At 34.2% G+C, this 21,783-nt stretch overlaps 1 protein-coding gene across 5 annotated transcripts in view; it reads right to left on the bottom strand.

Moving 5' to 3' along the window:
* The window catches only part of NBEA (neurobeachin), a 512,389-nt gene that overhangs the window by 321,112 nt on the left and 169,494 nt on the right, over positions 1 to 21,783 (bottom strand). For 2 of the 5 annotated variants that reach the window (XM_074151181.1, XM_074151152.1), the window contains exons 24-30: positions 20,978 to 21,131; positions 14,237 to 14,245; positions 11,586 to 11,766; positions 10,328 to 10,458; positions 8,963 to 9,070; positions 6,915 to 7,083; positions 5,432 to 5,527 (exon numbers count right to left, since the gene is read on the bottom strand). In XM_074151181.1, coding sequence (XP_074007282.1) covers positions 5,432 to 5,527; positions 6,915 to 7,083; positions 8,963 to 9,070; positions 10,328 to 10,458; positions 11,586 to 11,766; positions 14,237 to 14,245; positions 20,978 to 21,131 — 848 coding nt within the window. Of the gene's footprint in view, positions 1 to 5,431; positions 5,528 to 6,914; positions 7,084 to 8,962; positions 9,071 to 10,327; positions 10,459 to 11,585; positions 11,767 to 14,221; positions 14,246 to 20,977; positions 21,132 to 21,783 lie in introns of all 5 variants that reach the window. The other 3 variants (XM_074151171.1, XM_074151162.1, XM_074151191.1) reach the window with 3 other exon arrangements.

The raw sequence follows: 21,783 nt of genomic DNA on the forward strand, positions 1-21,783 counted from the left end.
TTCCACCTTCACCAAACAAGAGTATGAAAAGGGCCACTTATGACAGACATAACTCTTGATTTGTTTAGGCAAAGTCTTTAATCAATGTAGTAAGTTCTCCTTACTAATCAAACCTCTTTCACTCAGTGCTTGAAAGGTAAGACACAGGTACATCAGTCTGATTACCTGGATGGCAAACAAAATGCCAGCAGTCCTAAACCAATGCATTACCAAGGCATTAACTAAAAAAGATTTAGATAAAATAAATTTAAGAAAATGAAAAGTTGCATTAAAGAAATGCCAACTTTAGCTGTTTACATTTGAAACAAAAATGAAATACAAATTAGGAACAATATGGTAATATGTATTTTTTCTAGGTGAATTACCCATTTTTGTCACTTTCTACTTTTTATTTATTTATTTTTATTTTTGTCTTGCATAAACTCAAAAACACATAATGAAAAAACAGATTAGTTGGCAGTTATCTATGACAATATCTGTATTCCTGACCTATGCTGATACAGCTGATGGTTTTGTGATTAGACATTTCTTGCAAAAGAAATTTAAAAAAATTTTGTTGCCTAGTTTCACGGCATCCAGCAACAAAAGTTAACAGTGAAGCACAGAGTATGTATCACATACATATGATGAAACTTATACTAAAAATATTCTATATTAAGCACTACTTTGAAAAAAACTTTAAAAATATTTTCATTTGTTTGTACAAATTACAGATAAGTATTGATGTTACTTAAAAAAATCCTATTACAACTGCATCATGCATACATAATGACTGATCAATTAATAAAGAAATATATGTGCAAACCTTTCTTCTGATGCCTTAAGCAGTTGGTGAAGGGCAATAAAAAATGCATCAAGATGTATTTATTACTATCTCCTGATCTTCAAATGCATGTCCTCTCAAAGGCAGTTGGAATAAGCAGCATATATTTCATCGGGAAAGCAGTACGATAATTTTGAGCAGCAGGCAGAACTTCAGTAGAATTTGAATTTTATGATTCTCATAATTATCATCAATGTCCCTCATAACATTTCCCTCAGTTTCTTGAAAACATATGTGCAACTAGATTTTGAGGAAGACGGAGCCATGAATTTTGTCAGGACTTTGTGGAGGCAAAGGATATTTTGAAAGGCAGTGTAAATTAGTCCTTTAGTCCACTTTGCATAGTTGGACTGCTACCCCTATACCCTTATTTAGCTTAAAAATAGACTGGAAATCTTTATTCTACTGCATTAGGAATATAAAGAACAGTGTAGCAATGTACAATACCCAGAGTACTGTATACCTATGAGATCAGAAAAACTTGATGCTGTACTTGTCTTCAAAGAAAAAGCTGTTTCTGCAACTTATTAATATAGTTTATTCTGTCAAGAAAAAAATAAATCAATAGCTTCCAATCCATCCACAGCACATACCTTTAAGAAATCTGTTCATTTACAGTGCTTTGGGAAAAATACAGACCGTGATATCAAGGGAGTTGAAAAGCCAATCCATTTTTGATTCTGATAAGCTACATATTGATTTTCTTTGCACAGTATAAGGTAAATCACACTGTTGCAATGCTTTCATTTCCAAAACACTTCTGAATAATGCTAAGTGGAAACACCAGTTTTCAACTGAAAATATCTTTCCATTTGGTTAACATTGTGTTCTCAGTAATTAACAGACTGCCAGCTGAAGAATAAAAAAAAAATATTATTCACCCTTTGCCACTGCTGGAGATGCAGAAGCACTGTTGAAAGAAATAGTAGTCCAATGGACCTTCAATAACAACCAGAATTGAGAAAACTCATCTAAAGTGATCCTGACCACCATAGCTAAAATAACTTCAAATTTGTAGCTGTAATTTGAAGAGGTTACTTGGCTTTACATGATAAGGCTTCTTAGCTGCTATTAACATAAGATACCATGACTTAAACTGAAAAGAGAGCAAGCTCCCTTTTCATCTTGCAAGTTCTGCTTTGTCTAAAATAGTCTATTTTAGAAGTACTGCAGACCCTTTAAAGTTATCAGAAACTAGTAGGAGAAACCCAAGCACTTGCGAAAAACATATGACAGTAAATTTACAGATAGCGACACATTTTTCTCCTCCGAATGGATCAGCTTAGAAAGAAAAAGAAATACAGAAGTATAGAACGTTATAAAGATATAAACATTTTTTTTTGTTAAATGGTAGTCATGGACATCATTGGTTTATTTTTTTGCTTCCTGGGTTTGTCCTTTCTCCTTTAAGCACTATAAGATAACATATAGCTTGTGAACAATATTTGATTAACAGTAAAAGAAACATTGAATCCTTATTTTACCACCTACAAACATTTGTAAGTAAAGGTAGAATATATTTCCCTGCAAAGCATATTTTAAAGTCTTTTATTTCAATACTACGTTTTATCTGCATGTAAGATCATCAATAAACTAGGCAAAGGTCAGCATTTTATATGATGAGAACTGAAAAGTTTTGTGTCAAGTGTAACGATGTTTAAAATTCTTGTAATCTGCACTTGACACCAGCTGTAGTTACTCATAAGAAGGATAAATGAATCATGTGCCTGAGACAAGTACATTCTCACACAGCCTTAAATATATTTTAACTGAGGACATTGCTCCACGTAAAGAAAAAAAAAAAGCATCACTAATAACAAAATCAGTACCTTAAATACTAGTATTATACCTACTCCTACCTTAACCTTCCCCTGACAAGTTACCTGGTCAGATAATTAGATTCCATCTACTGAAAATGGATTTCCTTTAAGCAGCCAATCCCTCTCCCTAAATTCATAGAGATCTGTCCCAAAGAGGGCTTGTACAGTTCTAACAATAATGACACAATTTGCTGTACTGAATTGGACTGACAAAGAACAAATCCTTCACATCCATTTAATGTCATGCGGAATGAATAAAATATACTTTACTTCCATGTAAAAACTGAATGTTTATCCATTTTTTAATGAATAGGATTTTGCTCTAAAAATATGTATTTATTTTTAAATGCTACATTAAAGCACTCTATAATATGTTAAAATACCTTAAAATTTAATATTCAAATATCACATGCTTGCTGCCACCATCTGAAAGCATGTCACATCACTAAAAGCAAACCAGTTGGCTTAGCCACTGGAAAAAAAGATTCTTGAAATGACAAAATAGGTTTTGACTTTTAGTCTTTTCTGACAGTTGGCAATTTTTTTTTCATTTCACTTCCTGCTAATGTTGCTCAAAATTGAGGAACTGGGTTCAGAATCTAAAAAGCAGAAACATTTTTCTTCTCTAGTGGCTGAAGCAGTTCAGTGTAAGAGGCTGAGACCTCATAGGGTTAAAACCCTGAAGGACGGAGTGTAGCGATAGGATGAGGGATAATGGTTTTAAACTGAAAGAGGGGAGATTTAGATTAGATACCAGAAAGAAATTCTTTACTGTGAGGGTGGTGAGGCACTGGAACAGGTTGCCCAGGGAAGTTGTGGATGCCCCATCCCTGGAAGTGTTTAAGGCCAGGCTGGATGGCGCTTTGAGCAACCTGCTCTAGTGGGAGGTGTCCCTGCCCATGGCAGGGGTGTTGGAACTGGATGATCTTTAAGGTCCCTTCTAACTCTAACCATTATATGATTCTATATCAAAAAATAAAATAACTAGCTACAGATAAAGTTTCCCTTGTGGTATAATTTGTTTCTAAAGCCAAAACACTTTTCTTCTGTATCCTGATCACGCTTTTACTATACCTCTATTGAACTATTTAAAAACAAAACTATATTTTACTTGAACTCAAAGTAAAACAAGTACTATAGACAACAGTATCAAAGAAACAATTCTTAAAAAATGCTTTATCTGATATATTTTGGTGAGTTTGTATGGCTGCTCCATTTCTTCTTAAACTTTTTTTCTGCTTTTATTATGTATATTTTATTCTTGTACTATATATAAATAAGAAGAAAAACTATTTTTTTCCCTTCCTTTTGCCACCCATTATATCAAATGTCAAGCTTTGTACAAACAGCATTTATGTTGCATAATTTACTTTTATTGCACTAAAGTTAACAAAAAATGTCTTTAAATATCTGTGTTTTGAGGCAGTCTAAACAAAGGTGGTTAAAAATAAAATATCCTACGCCTGATACACAGAAACATGCTCTAAATGCAAAAAAAAAAAAAAGATAAGTAATATTTAATTAAGTTTTAGGGGGTTATTCTGTAGTACTACATAGTACTGTAGTACTTTTCTGAACTTACAGCAAATTATTCCTTTTTTTATCAATGATGGATTAGATCATACAAATTCAACTATGTCACAATAAAGAATATTACATCAGAAAATTCAATGATCCAAATTTTTTTTTCTATGGCAAACAATAGTCTTATTAATCAAAATCACAAACCCTTGCTTACTAGTTTTTAGATTTTAAAACAATTTATAATATACATACACACACATACTAAAGTTTAAGAAATGCCAGATTAACATAGTGATAGTTTCAGTTAATGTAATGAGTATTTTAATGTAATCCTCCCAGAACAACGTATGATAAAGATACGTTGCATTATTACTGAAGTAGGACATTCACTATTTTTGTTCTTTATATGCAATTTTAAATCTCTTAGGTTTTTGATAAATCAATCTTTTTAGCCATTGAGATTTTTCAAAATTATGCCAAGAACATTTTCATCAGATAAATTATTAAAAATATTTTACAGTTCTGTATTCGCAGCACAGTGCATGCAAATAAACAGGGAAATGTACATGCAAACTTGGCTAAAGTTACATTCAGGTAACTCTCTCTTTTTCAAGTAATGACATCTGAAAAACATATTCCCTACATCATATAAAATCTATTAAAACAAAACAAACAAACAAACAAAACAAATCAGGCCCAAAACATGTAATAGTTGCTCTGGTCACAAAAGCGGTTTCCTTCAAGAAAAGCACAGCACATTAACTAACAGGCATAAAATAATTCACAATACATACAATATCAGAGGTTACATACCATCAAGAAGGCAAGAAAAAAAGCGAGAAAGGAAGGCAAAAGAACAAGGAAAGATATGGGGAAAAGGAATACTACAAAAGTACTACATACTTTATGTGGAAGGCAATATTTTTAAAATAGGCCTGATTTTATTTTTATGGACCTAATATTGTAGCAGAATAACCACAAACCAAAAGCAATTAAAATTTTCTGCATCCATTGGCTCCTCCTCCTGACTACTTTTATTTTATTTCATAATAAGTAAAGTTAATAAATGGTAGTAAAAGTGGGAAAGAGATTTCCTGGAGAAATGTAGGCAGGAAGTTAAAGTTTTGAAGGTATCATCAGGTCTGATCTCCATGTAACCTGAGGCGTATACTTATTTATCAACAATTGCATCACAGTTAGTTCTTGAATTACATTACATTAAATAAGAACACCCAAACAGGTTAGGAGATGATGTTAATATTACCTTTGTAAAATGAGTGGGCAAAGCTCTGCTCAGGAATTAACTTGGCAAGGAATCCATGGTTCAAACTTGGGTGAGGGATAGATGGTATGACCACAACTGTGGAGAAAATCATGGAATCAAATGTGAGCCAGCTAGTATTCATGTGTGGCCTGGTCCACTGTGGATCCATGACAGATATCCTATCTCATTGAAACATGCAAATATGGTATTATCAACAAAAAAAATGCATTTCTAAAGGAAGAAAACAAGTTCTGTATCAAGAGATAGGAAACAGCATACCTATTATTTGGGCACTTCAAGAGCAACATTCATGGGGGAAGAGAGACACAGATAGATAGATATATATATACACGCACACAGGCAAGACAATCATGGATGAAACAGTTCACTGAAACTAGCAGCTTCTTAGTGCAGAACCATAACATATAACCAGGAAGGCACCAAAAAATTATGATTTCTCATAATTGACTACATTCATGTAGTATACTTAAAAGGGAAAGCCTGCAAGCACATAGACTTTAAAAATTATGTGTAAGTAACTTAAAACATCATGATAAATCAAAAAATAAGGACTAAATGTAAATATGACACAAATTAGAAGATAAATTCTATGAAGAATAAAATTAGCAACTCCATACATGAAGAAAGTAATTAAAAATCAATACAAGAAGAAAAATATACATAAAGAGCTTCATGGACAAATTCAGTTACTGTTTTCAGCTGTTTTAACACAGAAGGCAGAGTTATAATCAATCCAATCAGACTTGAAAAAAAACCTACTGAACTGACAGCGTAAAGTATTTCAAACAAAGTGGGGTAGAGTTTGCATCCCTAATTTCTGACGGGTTCTGACAGCTAACAGACTCCCTCCTTCTCAGGCTGAAGAACACATGCTAGTTAAAACCACTACTACTAATAAAAATCACAAACAGTTCAGTCAAAGAAGGCAATAGAAATGCTTCCTTTTTATTATATTGTTTCCATAGGCTTTTAAATGCAGGCACCAACACAGCAGGACTCCAAGAAAATACTTCACCACTACCCTTGCAAAAACCTCCTCATTCAAACAAAAGGAGTTCACATGGGCAAACAGCTGTGTTTGCTGTTTATACATTTCAGAGTATAGAGCTAAAGATCCATTCTTGCTAACAAAAAACAGATTCAGGAAGTTATGCTGATCAACTATCTTGTACTCTACAGCTTTAATTCCATCAGGCACCCTGTTTCTTTTTAATTATTTTCACATTAAAGAAAAAAAGACATTGAAAAAAAGACATTAAAAAATAAGAGCAATATGCAAATGAAAATTAGTTATACCCTACAAGCAAATATACAGAATAACTGGAATCTGCCAATGTATGTTAAATAACTGAATGATTATAGAGGAAGTAGCTAGTAATTTCCTTTTAGAATCTTAAGCGATTCACTAAAAATACTTTTCAAAAAAAAATAATCAACTAACATTTGAAGAAAATGAATGTACCTGTACTTGTTGGTGAATTGATTTCTTGTCTGATATTTCTACCTGCCTGGCTCCCAGACCTTGCAGTTTCTCGTTGTGGTTCTAGTATATCGCGGTATTTGGAGACCATCAGAACGGAAATAAAGTAGACTACCGCCAAAGCTAAGAACTGAGCCTGTTTGCTGTCATCCTGTGTTGGAGAAAAACAGGAACAGACCTATAATATTGGACATTTCCATAGAGTTTTCACACAAGATCATCACAAGGCTTAATAAAGAATACCCTTCTGAAATGTTAAGTGTTAGCATAGTAGTAAAAGGATTATGTAGATTTAATGGATTTTAAGTGCAGTGCTATGCACACAGCATATATTAAGTACTGAATTTTCGAGGCAATTTGTCCACTACACAGATCTCTGGGACTGTGGAGTCAATGGGCTTTTCAGAACAGAGGCCTGACTCTGCTCCCAGTGCTTTCAAGACTTCCCAACAGCAAGGGCAACTGACTTTTGCTGCCCCAAGGATGAGACTCTGAAAGCTCCTGCCGGGAAGGGAAGGGAAGGGAAGGGAAGGGAAGGGAAGGGAAGGGAAGGGAAGGGAAGGGAAGGGAAGGGAAGGGAAGGGAAGGGAAGGGAAGGGAAGGGAAGGGAAGGGAAGGGAAGGGAAGGGAAGGGAAGGGAAGGGAAGGGAAGGGAAGGGAAGGGAAGGGAAGGGAAGGGAAGGGAAGGGAAGGGGTACTACTGCTGAGAGGGAAACTAAGCTATCTAATGCTTTCCTAGCTAACAGTGGATGCATAAGCAAGCATAACAGCTTCTTGGTAACATGTAAAAGCAGGAGGATATTATTCCAGTAACAAATCCCAGCTCTCACATTCTGACTTCTCCTTCAACAGAATTGTCAGCAGCAATCCTAGTTTTTCAAGACTCTAATTTAAGTAAACACCAAGACCACAATAACTTTGCTGTCTTCTTTTCCTCCCACCCCACATAGTCTGCTGTTCTATGGCAACTACCATCTATGGCTTTGATACCACCCTAATTGAATTTAAGTTGCTGTAATTCAACTGAAATGTCTTTTATTATTGTTATAGTGTAAAACCCAACACGGAAGAATTAAGATTTCAGTCTCTATATGCTCCTATAGTGGTTTCACCTTGCCTCAATTCCACAAGTATGCATTCTCTATTACAAACGCAGTGCTCTCTTTTATGTTTTTTGGTGTTAATTTGGCTGCCTTTCTTCACAATTGTTAAAATAACTAGAAGTCCTCTTATTAAGTTCTTTCATAGAAATGCCAGTAAAATATTTGCCCTATTCCCTTCTCCTCTCGTTCAGAAAAGAGTAGGTGACAGATGTTCACCTAGATTCAACCTTGCCCTTTCAAGATGATCAGGTCATTCAGACAGATAATTTTTTTTTGTGACAAGTTCTACTTTCTTCTTTTTAAAGCTATTTCTAACTTCAGTCTTCACTTCAACCCACTTGAACTTGGGTTGGAGAAGTTTAAACATAACATTATCTATTTGCATGTATATATAATAGTAATTCCTGTTGTACTACTTTCAAAAAAAAACAGGTGTGGTGCAGTTTTCTGCTAAAAAAAAGTTGCAGACAAACCTGAAAAACATTTTTATATGTACTTATATATAGAATATGGATATATATGTTTAGCAGAAGTAAAAGTTATCTTTATAAATCAATTTGCTGCAGTTCTGTAATACATATAATAATTCCTCCTCCTAGCCTGGTTGGACAAATAGCTGACACCTTTAGTAATACAGTTTTAATCAACATAGGTCATAACTGATTTATTCTAGCTGTGATTATTTGGCTCATATAAGATCTAGTCTGACTGTTAAACACAGTTAGCTACTAAACTCAAATAGCTTAACAGTATGATTTTTAAAGTGCAGAAAGTGGCCGGTAGTTACAAAGCAACGAGCAGATGGTTTGCAGATAATATACTAAGTGCAACACGTGAAGGATATTTTTAATTCCGGTACAATCAAAATCTCTTTCAAAATATAAGTGATGATTTGCAGAAGAAAGAATTACAGCACATATTACTCACCACATCACGAAAAACAACTGCTCGTAGACGATTAATATCAACATCCTGAAGAAGCCTATCAGGGTCTTTTATGGGAGAAAGATTGCCAGGGACATTTTCAAGGGGAGTCTAAAAATAAAAAGTAGTGAGATATTTTTTTCCCCCAAAATATCAAAGCATTTCTGTTAGAACCTTAATTTGACACATTTTTTTAGATACTGCATCAATCTTAGATGCTTTTTTACTACCAATAAACTTCCAACATAATATTGAGACAAGTGTTCTAGAAATAAAGCATTGTTTTGAATTATTGTCTTAATACTATTTAGATATAAATTGTTACATCTTCCCAGTACCTTAGAACAACTGCATCTCTTCCCATACTTTGCACACAAAAGGTTCAGATTACAGCTTTCTAACAGCAGCACAATAAACTACTTCTAATGTGTGTTAAATTTAAAAACAATGAGCAGAAATATTTTTAAAAATCAGTTTATGTCCATTTTACTGAGAATTATTACAAACTACTTACAGAATAACTGTTGTTATTGAAAAAGCATAGAGTAGTTTGCTTCCTATAAAATATGATAATGTATTTCAAATGATGCTTAAGCACCTAAAAGTCTCCTTATACTGATTTGATTTGCAGTGAGTGTGTAAACATGGAGAAATGTAATGTTTTTGTAACATTTAATGAAATAATACTGTGAAAGGAGCTGAGTTCTTAAATGCTATCTGAAAAAGTCTTTAGAGAAGAAAAAACACTGAATTTAGTAATAAAAATACAGTAGCAAAAAAGGGAATCCTTGACATCATACAAAGCATTGTATTTTAGTTATGGGCTGTGCTAAATTCTTTGAGATTTTAGTTTCAGGACTCTCAAAGTCCTAAAGCTGTAAATAAGTTAAAAAAACCCAAACAAACAATGAATTAATGACACTGGAAAAACTAGGCTGTAATTGAATATTAAACAAGTTTAAACAGAAAGTACTAATGTCTAATATGTATGCAAAGGTCTGTTGAAGTTGCCAGGAATCAGATGTTCCACCAACAAAGATGTGATTGCAGGATTTCGTCAAAACTGCAAGCACCCCAACAGATTCAAAAAAGCTATGCAGGTATTTATGACAGATGTGAGTACGGGGACTTGCTCTTTGAAGTAGACCAAGCAAGAGCGAAAAAGCTGTTCAAATTTGCTCTAGTCATACTACTGCATTAACGTTTTCTTGTTTTAAATAACCCCCCTCCGCATACTTTCACTTTAAGCCAGTTAATAGCAAAAACCTAAGCTTTTGCCAAATATTTGAGAAGGCAATTACATTTTCTGATCCTATGAAGCAGTGGTACAGACTTGTCATTGCTGTTGGTAACTGAAGACTGGGTTACCTTGGTTGCTGCTGATGCAGTTACACCCTGAAGAGCTTCTTGAGTTTTACCGCTGATTAATGACGTCTTGTTCACTCTCTCTCTCTGCCTTTGCCGACATTCTAAGCAGTTTCTCACAGCCACACAACAAACTAAAAAGAAAATATGAAAATGCTACAAATTTCTCAATATTATAGTCAGCACATCAATTATCAGTCTGTACATCTAGTCTGGTATGTCAATAACCATGTCCAAGCAGTTAAGCGTAACATAGTTCTCACATTAGACTCTGTCGGCACTAAGACAGCATTATAGCGACTAAATAATTTCATTCTTTAGTTGAACAACAAAATGTTTTACATAGCTGCTATATCACTGTATTAAAATCTCAACATTACTAGTCCTTGAACTGGAGCTCTCGTATGTTATTGATGGGTTATCAACACTTATGTACCTATGTAGAGCTAGAATAAGCTATGTACCCTAGTACTTATGTAGAGCTAGAACAGAAAAAAAAAGTAGATAGCAATTTAGAATTTGATGAAAATTGATCGTTGAGAATAAACCACAAGTTTTATATCAGGAGTAGTATAATTATCAATGACCTAATAAGTGGTCTGAATAATTACAGGACAAAATCTGAGTACAACAATTATTCATCATTCGGGAGATGAAAACGTATGTGTGACATAACATTAGCAAAACAGCATCATGCCAAATGACAGTCAAAATTTAATATTCACAAGGATAAAGTGATACAGTTTGCATAAACAGTTTGAATTATTCAAAAAATTTTAAATTTCTTACATTAATTGCAACAGTATATAGCAAATAGTAAATAGTGAAGATACGTGCCACACTTTTGCATCATATATTTACATCTACAGTCTGCACATGCATCCCATGCTTTTAATCTTACATAGCCTATAAGTAGTCATCCAAATCCACGGAGATTTGGATAAGGAAACCTGCAACATGCAGGTAGCAAAGCAGTTTTAAGAAAAAAAATTTCTCCATTTACTTACTTATATTTAATATTTTTACTCTTCAAAAACATATACAACTTGAAATACATAAGAAATTTCAGACGTTATTTTAGCTTATTCTTGTGCCTAGATTGAATCAACCTTAAAACTGTACTAAATCAATAATAAATGGGATTTTTATTTTATCACATCATAGTCAGTACAAGTCCTTTCCTATGTGTGTCACTATTCGATCCATCTGTAGCTCATTGATCTGTAAGTAATTATTTAATACATACTGTCTGCTGACTTACCAAGCCTTAGGCACTGTCGCATTAGACCTCCAGAAGACATGTTTTTTTCAGCTTCAATCTCACTAAAATTTAGAGAACTGGCAAATACTAGTACATCAACCATTGCCATCAGACGGCTGAGAAAAGTTACTGCTGTCTCTGCTGACATTCCTTGTGTCACTTCAATATTTTCCAATTCAGTCTTTAAAAGGAGATAATTGAATTAAACAGTTTGAACACAACTGAAATATAAAGATAGCACATACACATACAAATCTAAATTGTTATGCTTAAGACAAACACATTGAAAAGTTATTTAAAAATCTTCTACTATTACCATTAGCATGAACTGTGAGTGAAATTCAAAGTAAGACAGCATGAAGAGTGAGAAAATTATTTACATTTACATGCTGTAATAGACAAGGAAAAGTCTAATATAAATGAGAAAGTAATTAGCAATTACATAAAGACAAAGTATGGCCAGATAGTAAAACAATGCATGGTATATAAGGGTGCAACATCCTCTTATATTCTTCCATAGCCTAAGAAAACTGACAGGTAACAGAAGAAAGTAATTACTGTCTGTATAGCTTTTATGTTTCTTTAGTTAAACAAGTAAATGTGAGGAATGGAGTGGAAAAAACCAGACAGTTTTGCCCTGTTTCCACGAATTGATTCTCCCTGGGAATGCTTCTACCATATAGGAACCTGACAGAGTCCAATTCTCCTGGAGATCAGAAGAGAGTACGTCTACTCCCTCATAACAGCAACGGGGGGGGAAGTAAAAACATGACAACTTATATGGTGCACAGCTCACATTTCCCAGAGAACGGCCACTTCTTTCCTAATATAGCGTTGGACTCCCCTTAATGGGAATTCACAGAAAAATGCTGAATGAGCTCAATATTTCTGAAATGTAAAAAGGGGTCATGTTTTTCTCCAAAAAATTACTTAGATGTCCAGAGTCACATTTTCAAATGCATTCAGGTGTCTAACAGTGCAGATAAGTGAGGAAAGAGTAAGTTTAATTAAAAAAAATAAAATCTGTTTAAACACTTTTACCTCTGGAGCTAGGCAAAAATGAAAACAGGATTTAGTACTTGACCCTGTCCACATTTATATGCCTAAAGACTATTTTTAAAATTGTTTACAGATGGCTGATTCTTATTGATTGTCAACAAGATTTGAGATCACAGGGCTTTTCTGTAGACAGTTTGGTCCCTTTGAAAAGTATTATTTTTGTTAGAAGTACCTATTTTATTCATTTGCTTAGAAGTACCTATTAAAAAAAATCAAAATATATTTCTTGCTGTTAAGGTCACTTCCATCGAAAGAAAAAGAAATACAGAAAAATAAAAAATCCTTTATTCCATACTTCTAAAAAAGTAGTAACCTCACTCATGAGTCACTTTTTAGAATATTTTACATCCATAATTATAAGAGTGCAAACTGTGCCAAACAGTATTAAGGAAACAACTGTTTTGAAAGATGAAGGATATGATGTGGCATGTGTCACCACAATGATAGATACCACTTCATTTAATTTCTCTTAAGGATGTAACATGTCTGTTATGTAAGTGATTTGGGAAGGGCTGTCATCTGTCTGATGCGCCCAATAACATCAGAAAAATGGTAAAGCGACATCTCTCAGCAGAACGATTTCCAGCCTATCTTCTTAAGCCAGGTCTTCCCCGCTTAGTGTGTGCTGTGTTTATACTTTTTGGAAAAATAAGTTGCTGGCTTTTTATAACAGACTGGAACATCATTTTTGGAAGCACTCATCCAGAGAAAATATATTTGCAAAAATCTATAGACATAACAGTCTGCTAGAAAAACTCATAGGTGGTTATAGAAACTTGGAACTTCAAGCTTATGCTTGAAATAACATCAGGCTTGCTAGTACCCACTGACTGCCTGATGTTGATTTTTCTCAAGCTTCAACTGTATTGCATCAATCATAGTCTTAAACCTTGTCAGAATACCTATTGCTTTTTTTTTTTTTTTGCAAGTTAGTTAATAAATTCATTTTATAGAACATTTTAGTGTATTTTACCAAGATTTTTGCAAACTTTGAATTGGAAAAAAAATAAATCTATTTTTTTTACAAATCTCCCTAAAATTCTGCTGGATGAAAGAAAAAAAAAAAAAAAAAGACTGACAGCTTTTTTACAGCAAAACTTACCATCAGTTCTACTTGTTAAATATAGCGCATTGATATTCTAATAATATTTAAAATAAGCTCCGTTGTTGACCAACCTGCATTCAGGTATTAGCAATATTTTAGATAGGTGTAGGTCAAAAACTCTTTAAAAAGTGAACTGATCACTATTTCATGACCACGCAGTATACTTTAAAAGCAGTAACAAGCCTCCCATACAATTAACATGTTAAAGACTAAGGAGTTTCTCTACTGACAACTACATTTATAACTTAAACTAGCTCACAGACCTGCCTATATTCAGTCCAGTAGCTAACAGTAAGCATCACACTTGACAATGCATTAAGTACTCAAGGAAAGTAGGAAAATTTAACAATTATACCAAATATATTTCTATTCACATCCTAATATATGATATAGGAAAATAATAATAAAAAAGCCAAATTATTAAATGATCAAAAATAAGGTATTTTTGAAAATGCAGAAAACTGAAACTTACAGCAGCAATACTAACCTTAGAACCCTGGACATGCAACAGACAAAACAGACAACAGATTACAACAATAAAAGAAAAAGAAAATTATTTAAGTTAACTAAAAATACAATGTAAAATTGAAACAAATTAGTATCTTGGAATTATATATTTGTTTAATTTATAATTAGAACAGCAAAACATTTCAGCTCAGCATGAACATTTGAAAATAAAGACTTCTAAGAGATAGCTATGCACAAGGAAAACAGTAAATCTTGTATTATTATGGCATTCATGTAAACACTGATTCTTCCAAACCAATGTACATCTTTTATATAGTACATAGAGCAATTTTATGAAGTGATGTAAACCAAAGTAACGTTTTCACTGATTATATAGAAATAAAAAGAGCATTTTAGAACAAGCCATTCAACTGAAATGTAATAAAGTAGTTATTGTCAAAACAAATATAAATCACAAAAAGCAAACTGGTTCTTCGTGCATAACGCTCCTTCTTTTGCAGCAACTCAAGATAGCTCATATATATTTATTACATTTGGGTGTGATTTTTCCAACCTAAACCAATATCACACTGGATATTTGAATGCTTTTGAACGACAGAAAAAAAAATTAAAGATTCACTAAGCCTCTGGGACTGAATCAGTCCTCAAATTCCAATGTTCTCAATGGAATAGGTGTGTTAAATTTTTATGTTTTAGTTTTAAGTAGAAGTACTTTTTTTCTTATCACAATGGGTTGAGAACTAATCCATATGTTTTAACTGGTTATGTTTTCAAAAGAGAAAGAAACTGAATTTTCAAGAGCATGTCAGTATTTTTGTCATTTAAATAGCAGAAAAAACTAATTAGCAGAAAGAAAAACAAGCTGAAACAAACTGCTTGCTTCCCTTTTGGAACAGAAAATACCACGTTCAACCAGTTTTTAAATATGTCCTCCTCTTTTGTAGCCGGATGTAGCTATTATCTCTCCATTGCCAGCTGACAATTTTTACATCAGTGTGCCACTGTTGATCCCCTGAATTGTTATAGATCACACAGCACCTGTGGCATCACATGAGTCACAAACATAACAATGCTAACACTACATACAGGACGTACAGAGAAATATCTCATCTTGGCTCTCCAAGATCTAATGATCTAATGATCTTAGCTCCAGACCTAATAAGGCTGTCTTTGAATGTTTAATTGAGTTTTGTAGACACCCGTTCATATAACACCAGCAGCTCTCAGATTACAATTTGAGAGCCGATGTTTTAAATGCTGCAAGCAAGAACTAGAATTATGGACTACATAGAATAAGTGGAAAAACAAAGTAATTGCAAGGGGTCTGGAAATTTACTCTCAATTGTCACATATATTTCAGCTACTCAGATTTCTTTTGCCTTATTAAATTGTCCTCAAGTCCTTGACACAGCTGCTATCCTTGTAGGAAACAATGATTACTTCAAATTCCTAGCTTGTACACAAAGTGTTTTATCTGGCAACCAGCTACTATTAAAAGAAAGCATCTTCTGCAAAACTTTTTCCTTACAGCAACCCAAAAAATGCTTTTTTTCACGCTTGTACAGCATTGTAAAAATGTCTTCCTTATCTTGTCATTAAAAAAAAAAAAAAAATCCTCGAAGAACCTCCCGCACAGAAAGAAAAACAAAAAAGGAAATCAATATTTTATATTTTATGGCCTCCCTATAATATTGGCAGTTATCTAATACCCCCAAATTTATAAACAAGGCATCAGAATCAATAGTGGAACGCACTCCAGTTTATACTATAAAACAACAAAACTGGTTAGATTTTTTTTGGTTAATATTTGACTCAATTTCACTTTATTTCATATATACAAGTGACAACCCTTTAAAAACACCAGCATTTGAAGCAAGTCCTTGTACAGACCCTGAGACAGAGGTGGTATAGAATTAAAATCAAGGGAAATATTAAAATACGTGGGGATAGATTACTGTAAACTACAGTAAAATTTCTCCTATATTCCATGCAAATGTGTAACCTTCACTGTACTCTTAAGTCATTCACAGATTTGTGAGTAGTTTGTTCTCACAGATAATGCATTTTTTCTTTTCTTCTTCCTAATCATATTTAAAGGCTCCTGTTCACAGCATTATTCAGACTATCCTAGTCTGGATTTTTAAAGAAAAGCAAGGAAAAGGCAGATTTCTATTACAAAAATTCAACAGTGAGGAAATTAAAAAATTAAGATTGCTTGTCCTACAGCAGAAAAGGGATCATGGAGGAATATTCCAGCCAGACAAGAAGAATTGCCATTTCATTTCAAATCCTAACTGTGCAAACAAAAAGTCTTTTTGAAATGGGAAATTCCCCAAACATTCATATTTTTAAAGAAACTGTGAGAGTACTGCTTTTCCAGCAAGGGATGGGACACAATAAAGAATCTGTTGCACAAAGGAAGAAACAACCTGCAGTTCCTCCAATATTCTGAAAGTCATTTTGCTAAATTTATCTCTTGGTTCTATTCTGCATATAGTCTTAATTCAAGCATCCAATACTCAGCATCTATTCTACTAACGAGAAATAGGTGAAATACCTTTAAAAAAAAAGAGAAGCAATGGGACACATGTAGTAACAACTAATTCTTACAGCAGACTGTTGAGAAGAGAGTTTTGTAACAGACATTTAGGACTGTTTAACAACAAGCAGCCCAGGATAAGGTCTTGCTTGAACTCAGAGTGACAAGGAACTATGGAAAGATAGGACTGTGAGGTAGAAAAAGGAACTATGTGTTTCTGTCTGTCATCTTCTCTATTAGAAAACCAGTAAGCTATCTCATAAAAAGAGGCTCGATTCAGCTCCAGGTTAACAATCATTGCAGTCAATGGACCCTACAGAGATCTGGCTGACCAGCCACTCAATGTCTACATCAGAGACAGAGGAATCATTTGTTTCTATTGTGTAGATCTCCATTGGCTAGAAATCTAATCCAAATGTAAGTATTTCAAGTGGATAACTAAATTTACTCTAATATCTTCCTGAATTCCATCATGTTTTATCATCCCGAAATAAAAGGGTGGAAAGACCTTTATTGTCTGTTCTGTATAGCCTTTTTGCTCTCATTTTTCATTATTCCAGACCAAAAAGTAAATTCATTTTTAGAAGTAGATGTAAATATATGTCCTATGCCACAAATACAACACACTAGGAGGAAAGTAAGTAAGAACTGCTACTTTAAAATTTCAATATGGGCCCAAAATGCCTTCAGTGGGAATATTTGAGAGTCCCAATTCAGGAAAGTGAAAAAGATCTACAAAATGTGAAGGTTTTGACACCCCAGAAAAGCTCCACAGAATAGAGATATGGAGAATCAGAGGCTTCCAAAGACAGACAGACAGACCCAATAACATGAAGACTCTGTGGATTCCAACAGGCACACCAGGAGATATGATTCAAGCCTACAAAGTCATAAATGATATGGAGGTGAATAAAGACATGATTAACCACTCCTTTCATAGCATAAACAGTAAGGCATATAGTGACATTATACATTTAAGCAGGCTTAGAAAAATAAAGACAAGAAGTGCTTCAAAGGTTATATAATTACTTTGTCAGACTCAATGCAATAGGATATTATGGAGGCTAAAAGCGTAAGTAGCTTCAAAAAAGATTAGATAAAGTCTAGAAGGATGAATTCCTCAATAGTTATTAAACATGACAGCCTGGACACTCCCTCTAGCTGTTAAAATCCTAAATGCTGAAAGGAAGTATCATTAGAGCAATCAATATGCTTGCTCAGACGTCTGTATTTTGACGTAAGCTGCAAACAGTCACTGTTGGAGGCAGAATGCTAAACTAGCCAGGCCCTTCGGCTGACCCAGTAAGGTGGTTTATGGAACGTGTGAAAGGCTTGCTTTCCTAAGAGTAGTGCAGTACTGCTTGACTGAACTTGTAATACCATGCCCAGTTTAAATTACAGAATCACAAAAGCACACAGAATCATAGAATGGTTGAGGTTGGAAGGGATTCATGAGAGGCAACACAACAATTGGACCGTATATCTTGTGGAAAAAACATTCATTAATGTAATTAACTACAGCACAGCAAGTTCTGTCCGAAAAATCAAGAATCACTTTTTCACTGTGAGGGTGACTGAGCACTGGCACAGGTTGCCCAGGGAGGTGGTGGAATCTCCATCCTCGGAGATACTCAAAAGCCATTTGAATGCAGTCCTGGGCAACCACTTGAAGCTGCTGGACCAGATGACCTCCAGAAGTGCCTTTCCAGTGTCAACCATTCTGTGATTCTTTGAATCGGTGAGGGAGAAAGTGTATTGGCCCTTTCCTCCCTTGAGAGTTACTTTGGCAGAAAGTGTCACTAGAAAGTCTGCCATAAGTGTTTTTATGCAGCAGAGACATCATATAAATCTTCCAGTTTCAGACCTCTTCTCTCTTCCCGTAGACACCTCTTGGAAGGAGGAGAGTGAGACAGAGTCTATTGTAACTGATTGTAAGCACTGGAATACTTTGCCCTTTCAAGACTGAGAAGAAATATATTCCTAACCAGCAGTTCATCCACTTTCTCGACAGCAGTTCAAGGATGCAAAAGTATTAGAAGCCTGAGAATCAGTATGAAACTTCTTTTCATTCATCATATGATGGATATTCAGAAGTGGTCTGATGCCCAACAGGGCATCTGGTCCCTTCATAACTGATCTAGAACAATACTGAGGGAGAGCAGCTTCTCTAAGGAGGAGGAAGGGTGTGTGCTGGGCTCTTTGTATCTGTCACAATGATGAATAAATCCACTTTCCTGCTAATGTTTATGGATGGACAATGACGGAACAGGAATGCAGTTGAATGAGAGGGAAGAAGCTCTCTGGAAGTGATTATGAAATCATCATCTAGACAGTAATGATTATTTCCAGGTGAAGTTAATTTGTGATTTTCTCAATTACTTCTCCCTACCCTCCCTGTACATCTGGGACAAAAGTATTCACTTTTTTTTTTAATTTCATAGAGTAGGATTAATTCAGTTTGAAGCCAGCTACTGATCTTTTAGTGAATTAGTTTATTTCACAATTTGTTTTTATTTTATTATCCTAAACAGATGGCAAAATTGAGCATTTAAGTAATGCACACAGTTCCCATGTGGTGGAGAAATGCATGCACAACACAAATTTGAAAATGTAGTCTTTTGTATCAATGCGTGAAAATCACTGCTATTGTGTCAACACAATATTTTAACAAATGGATGTGTAATTTATATCGCTGTATCAGCTACTTGTTTCTATATATACACATATATATTTATTATCTATTATTAGAATAGAGGGAAATGGTGAACTGCAAAATTATTATTCTGTAGAATGGGAATGGCCCTGCAGTGTTATAAACTAGGATAAGAGCTAAAAAACACCAAGACCTTTCAACGGAATTATAGCCTAAGTAATGCTGTGCCTGTTTTATATTTTTATATCAAAGATGGCAAAGAAAACATCTTCATTTGAAAATGATGCCTAAAAGGTTTGCTTTAAAAAATATCTCCCAATGTCCTTTAATCTAAAGACTGATACTACAGCCTGAATCTCAAGATGGCTTGGTGTGCACTCCCTCATACTTGTCAATATTTACAACGAAGCACTTGCAAAATCTTTTATTCAGCAATCTGGATGTCATTCTTGTGACTACAGACAACTGAAGTCTTTCCTGTGAGCCCAGCACTTTTGCTTATAGCAAACATTTTCCCAGTTAACACAGTGAAAATAGTAAAGACACAGCATTTAACCATTAATTGCCTGACAGAAAGTCATATTGTTCAGCCAACTGCTAGTCCATACACTCATACCTTCCAAATAAAATCATACAAAACAGGGTTTTTTTGCAGGCTAACTAGAAGTATTATTAGAGGCAAAATACAGTAATCTCAGTTGACAAATGGCTAGAGCAAGGAATTGAGCTTTTACAGCCAAACTACATTTGTAGCCTCCAGTGCCTACTAGCCACATTTCTTCAGAGGAGCCTCTATCCCTTCTCAGCCTCATTTTCTCCCCTTTCAAAGACCAATACTTGTTGCAGTTGGTTAGGGGATGTTCAAGATCAAACATTTAGTATGAAATAAATAGTTACAGATATTATATGCCAAAGTATCACATTCAAATACTGTAATTACTATTGACAGGAATGCAATATTTACAAACTATTTATGCCTTTTTCATGAAGTACTGTTAGGCTACTTTGCTTGCCTGAACTATGATCACCTAAGAAATTACAACTTACTAAGAGCAGAGCATCAAAGTGGATAAAAATATCAGCCCATTTCAATACAAGATTTAAAAAAAAAAAGAAAAAGGAAATGGTCAGGACCCACTGAAGGAAGAAGCAAACAGAGTGGTGAGGGGATGACTCCTGGTATCATTTGGCATGCAAACAAATGGTGACCATGCAAAACAAATTTATGAGTATCAGTGACTAGCCATCATAAAGCATCTAATTTTGTGACATCATAATTTTTAACTATGATCCTAATGGTCTTTTCTTTCAAAGGAAATATTGAATATCTATGAAATATTATGCTTACTTAGTACTACTTCTCTAAAAAAATTAGCATTTCAAATGAAAAATATTATAAACAATTTGTATATCAAAGCTTAACACTTGTGATTATAAACTTAAATTTTTTTAAGGAATTAGCAGAGGAGGGACAGGAGTCCCTAAAGAAGAAAAGTCAGCTGCAACAGTGGTTGGTATTAGTAAAAACAATTTCTAATATGACCACTAGGTGGAAATATTGTACTTACAGTTGGGGATGTGGCTGCTGACAGCAGTGGCAAAATTCCTCCACAAGCAATAATAATATTGTCTACCATCTGGGAAATGAGGTGTATTGTGTTGTGTACAAAAATAATATTTTCATTGCTATTGACAAAGTCCATCACAGACTTTGTGGAGTGACTGCAAGAACAGGAGAAAGGATGGATTAAAAACAAACAGTTAAAGAATAAATTTATCTAAACTTTTATTTTGCAAGCAGAATGTTAAAGTTTCTTTGATGTAAAGGCAAAATCTGGTGTACAAACCTTTGCATGTAAATTGTCTAACAATACAAACAGGACTAGTCTAATGAAAAAATTGATAGTTATCTATTTTCACATCAAGATTAGTTTCAGATACCCAGTTGAGAAAAAACAGCTCGTAACCTTTTATTCCCATCAACCAGTACTTCACAGGCAGTTCTGCTGAAAGCAGTGGGGTTGTTTCTTCAGCGTGAAAGTTATTATTTAATATTAAGAGTGCCATTGAAAGCACTCTAGATAACACCTAATGATAACACCTGCTAGTGTTTTAAAGGAGAAACTTGATAATATGGTGATACCTTGACTAATATTAACTTTATTAACTAATACTAAATTTAGCATTAGCAATAGCTTTGCAAGCTACAGATGATAATAAGATTAGCTGAAATCTCAGCAACTCCTAATTGGTGAGAAATCCCACAGAAGAGTCACTCCCCCATAATATGAAACTGTGTGTGTTTTTTGAGAAATACTCAGTCTATAAGTATGTTATTTTCCCAAAATGACATTGTTGCCAGCCAGCAAACAAA

This window comes from Numenius arquata, chromosome 1 (genome assembly GCF_964106895.1).
Source record: "Numenius arquata chromosome 1, bNumArq3.hap1.1, whole genome shotgun sequence".
NCBI lineage: Eukaryota > Metazoa > Chordata > Aves > Charadriiformes > Scolopacidae > Numenius > Numenius arquata.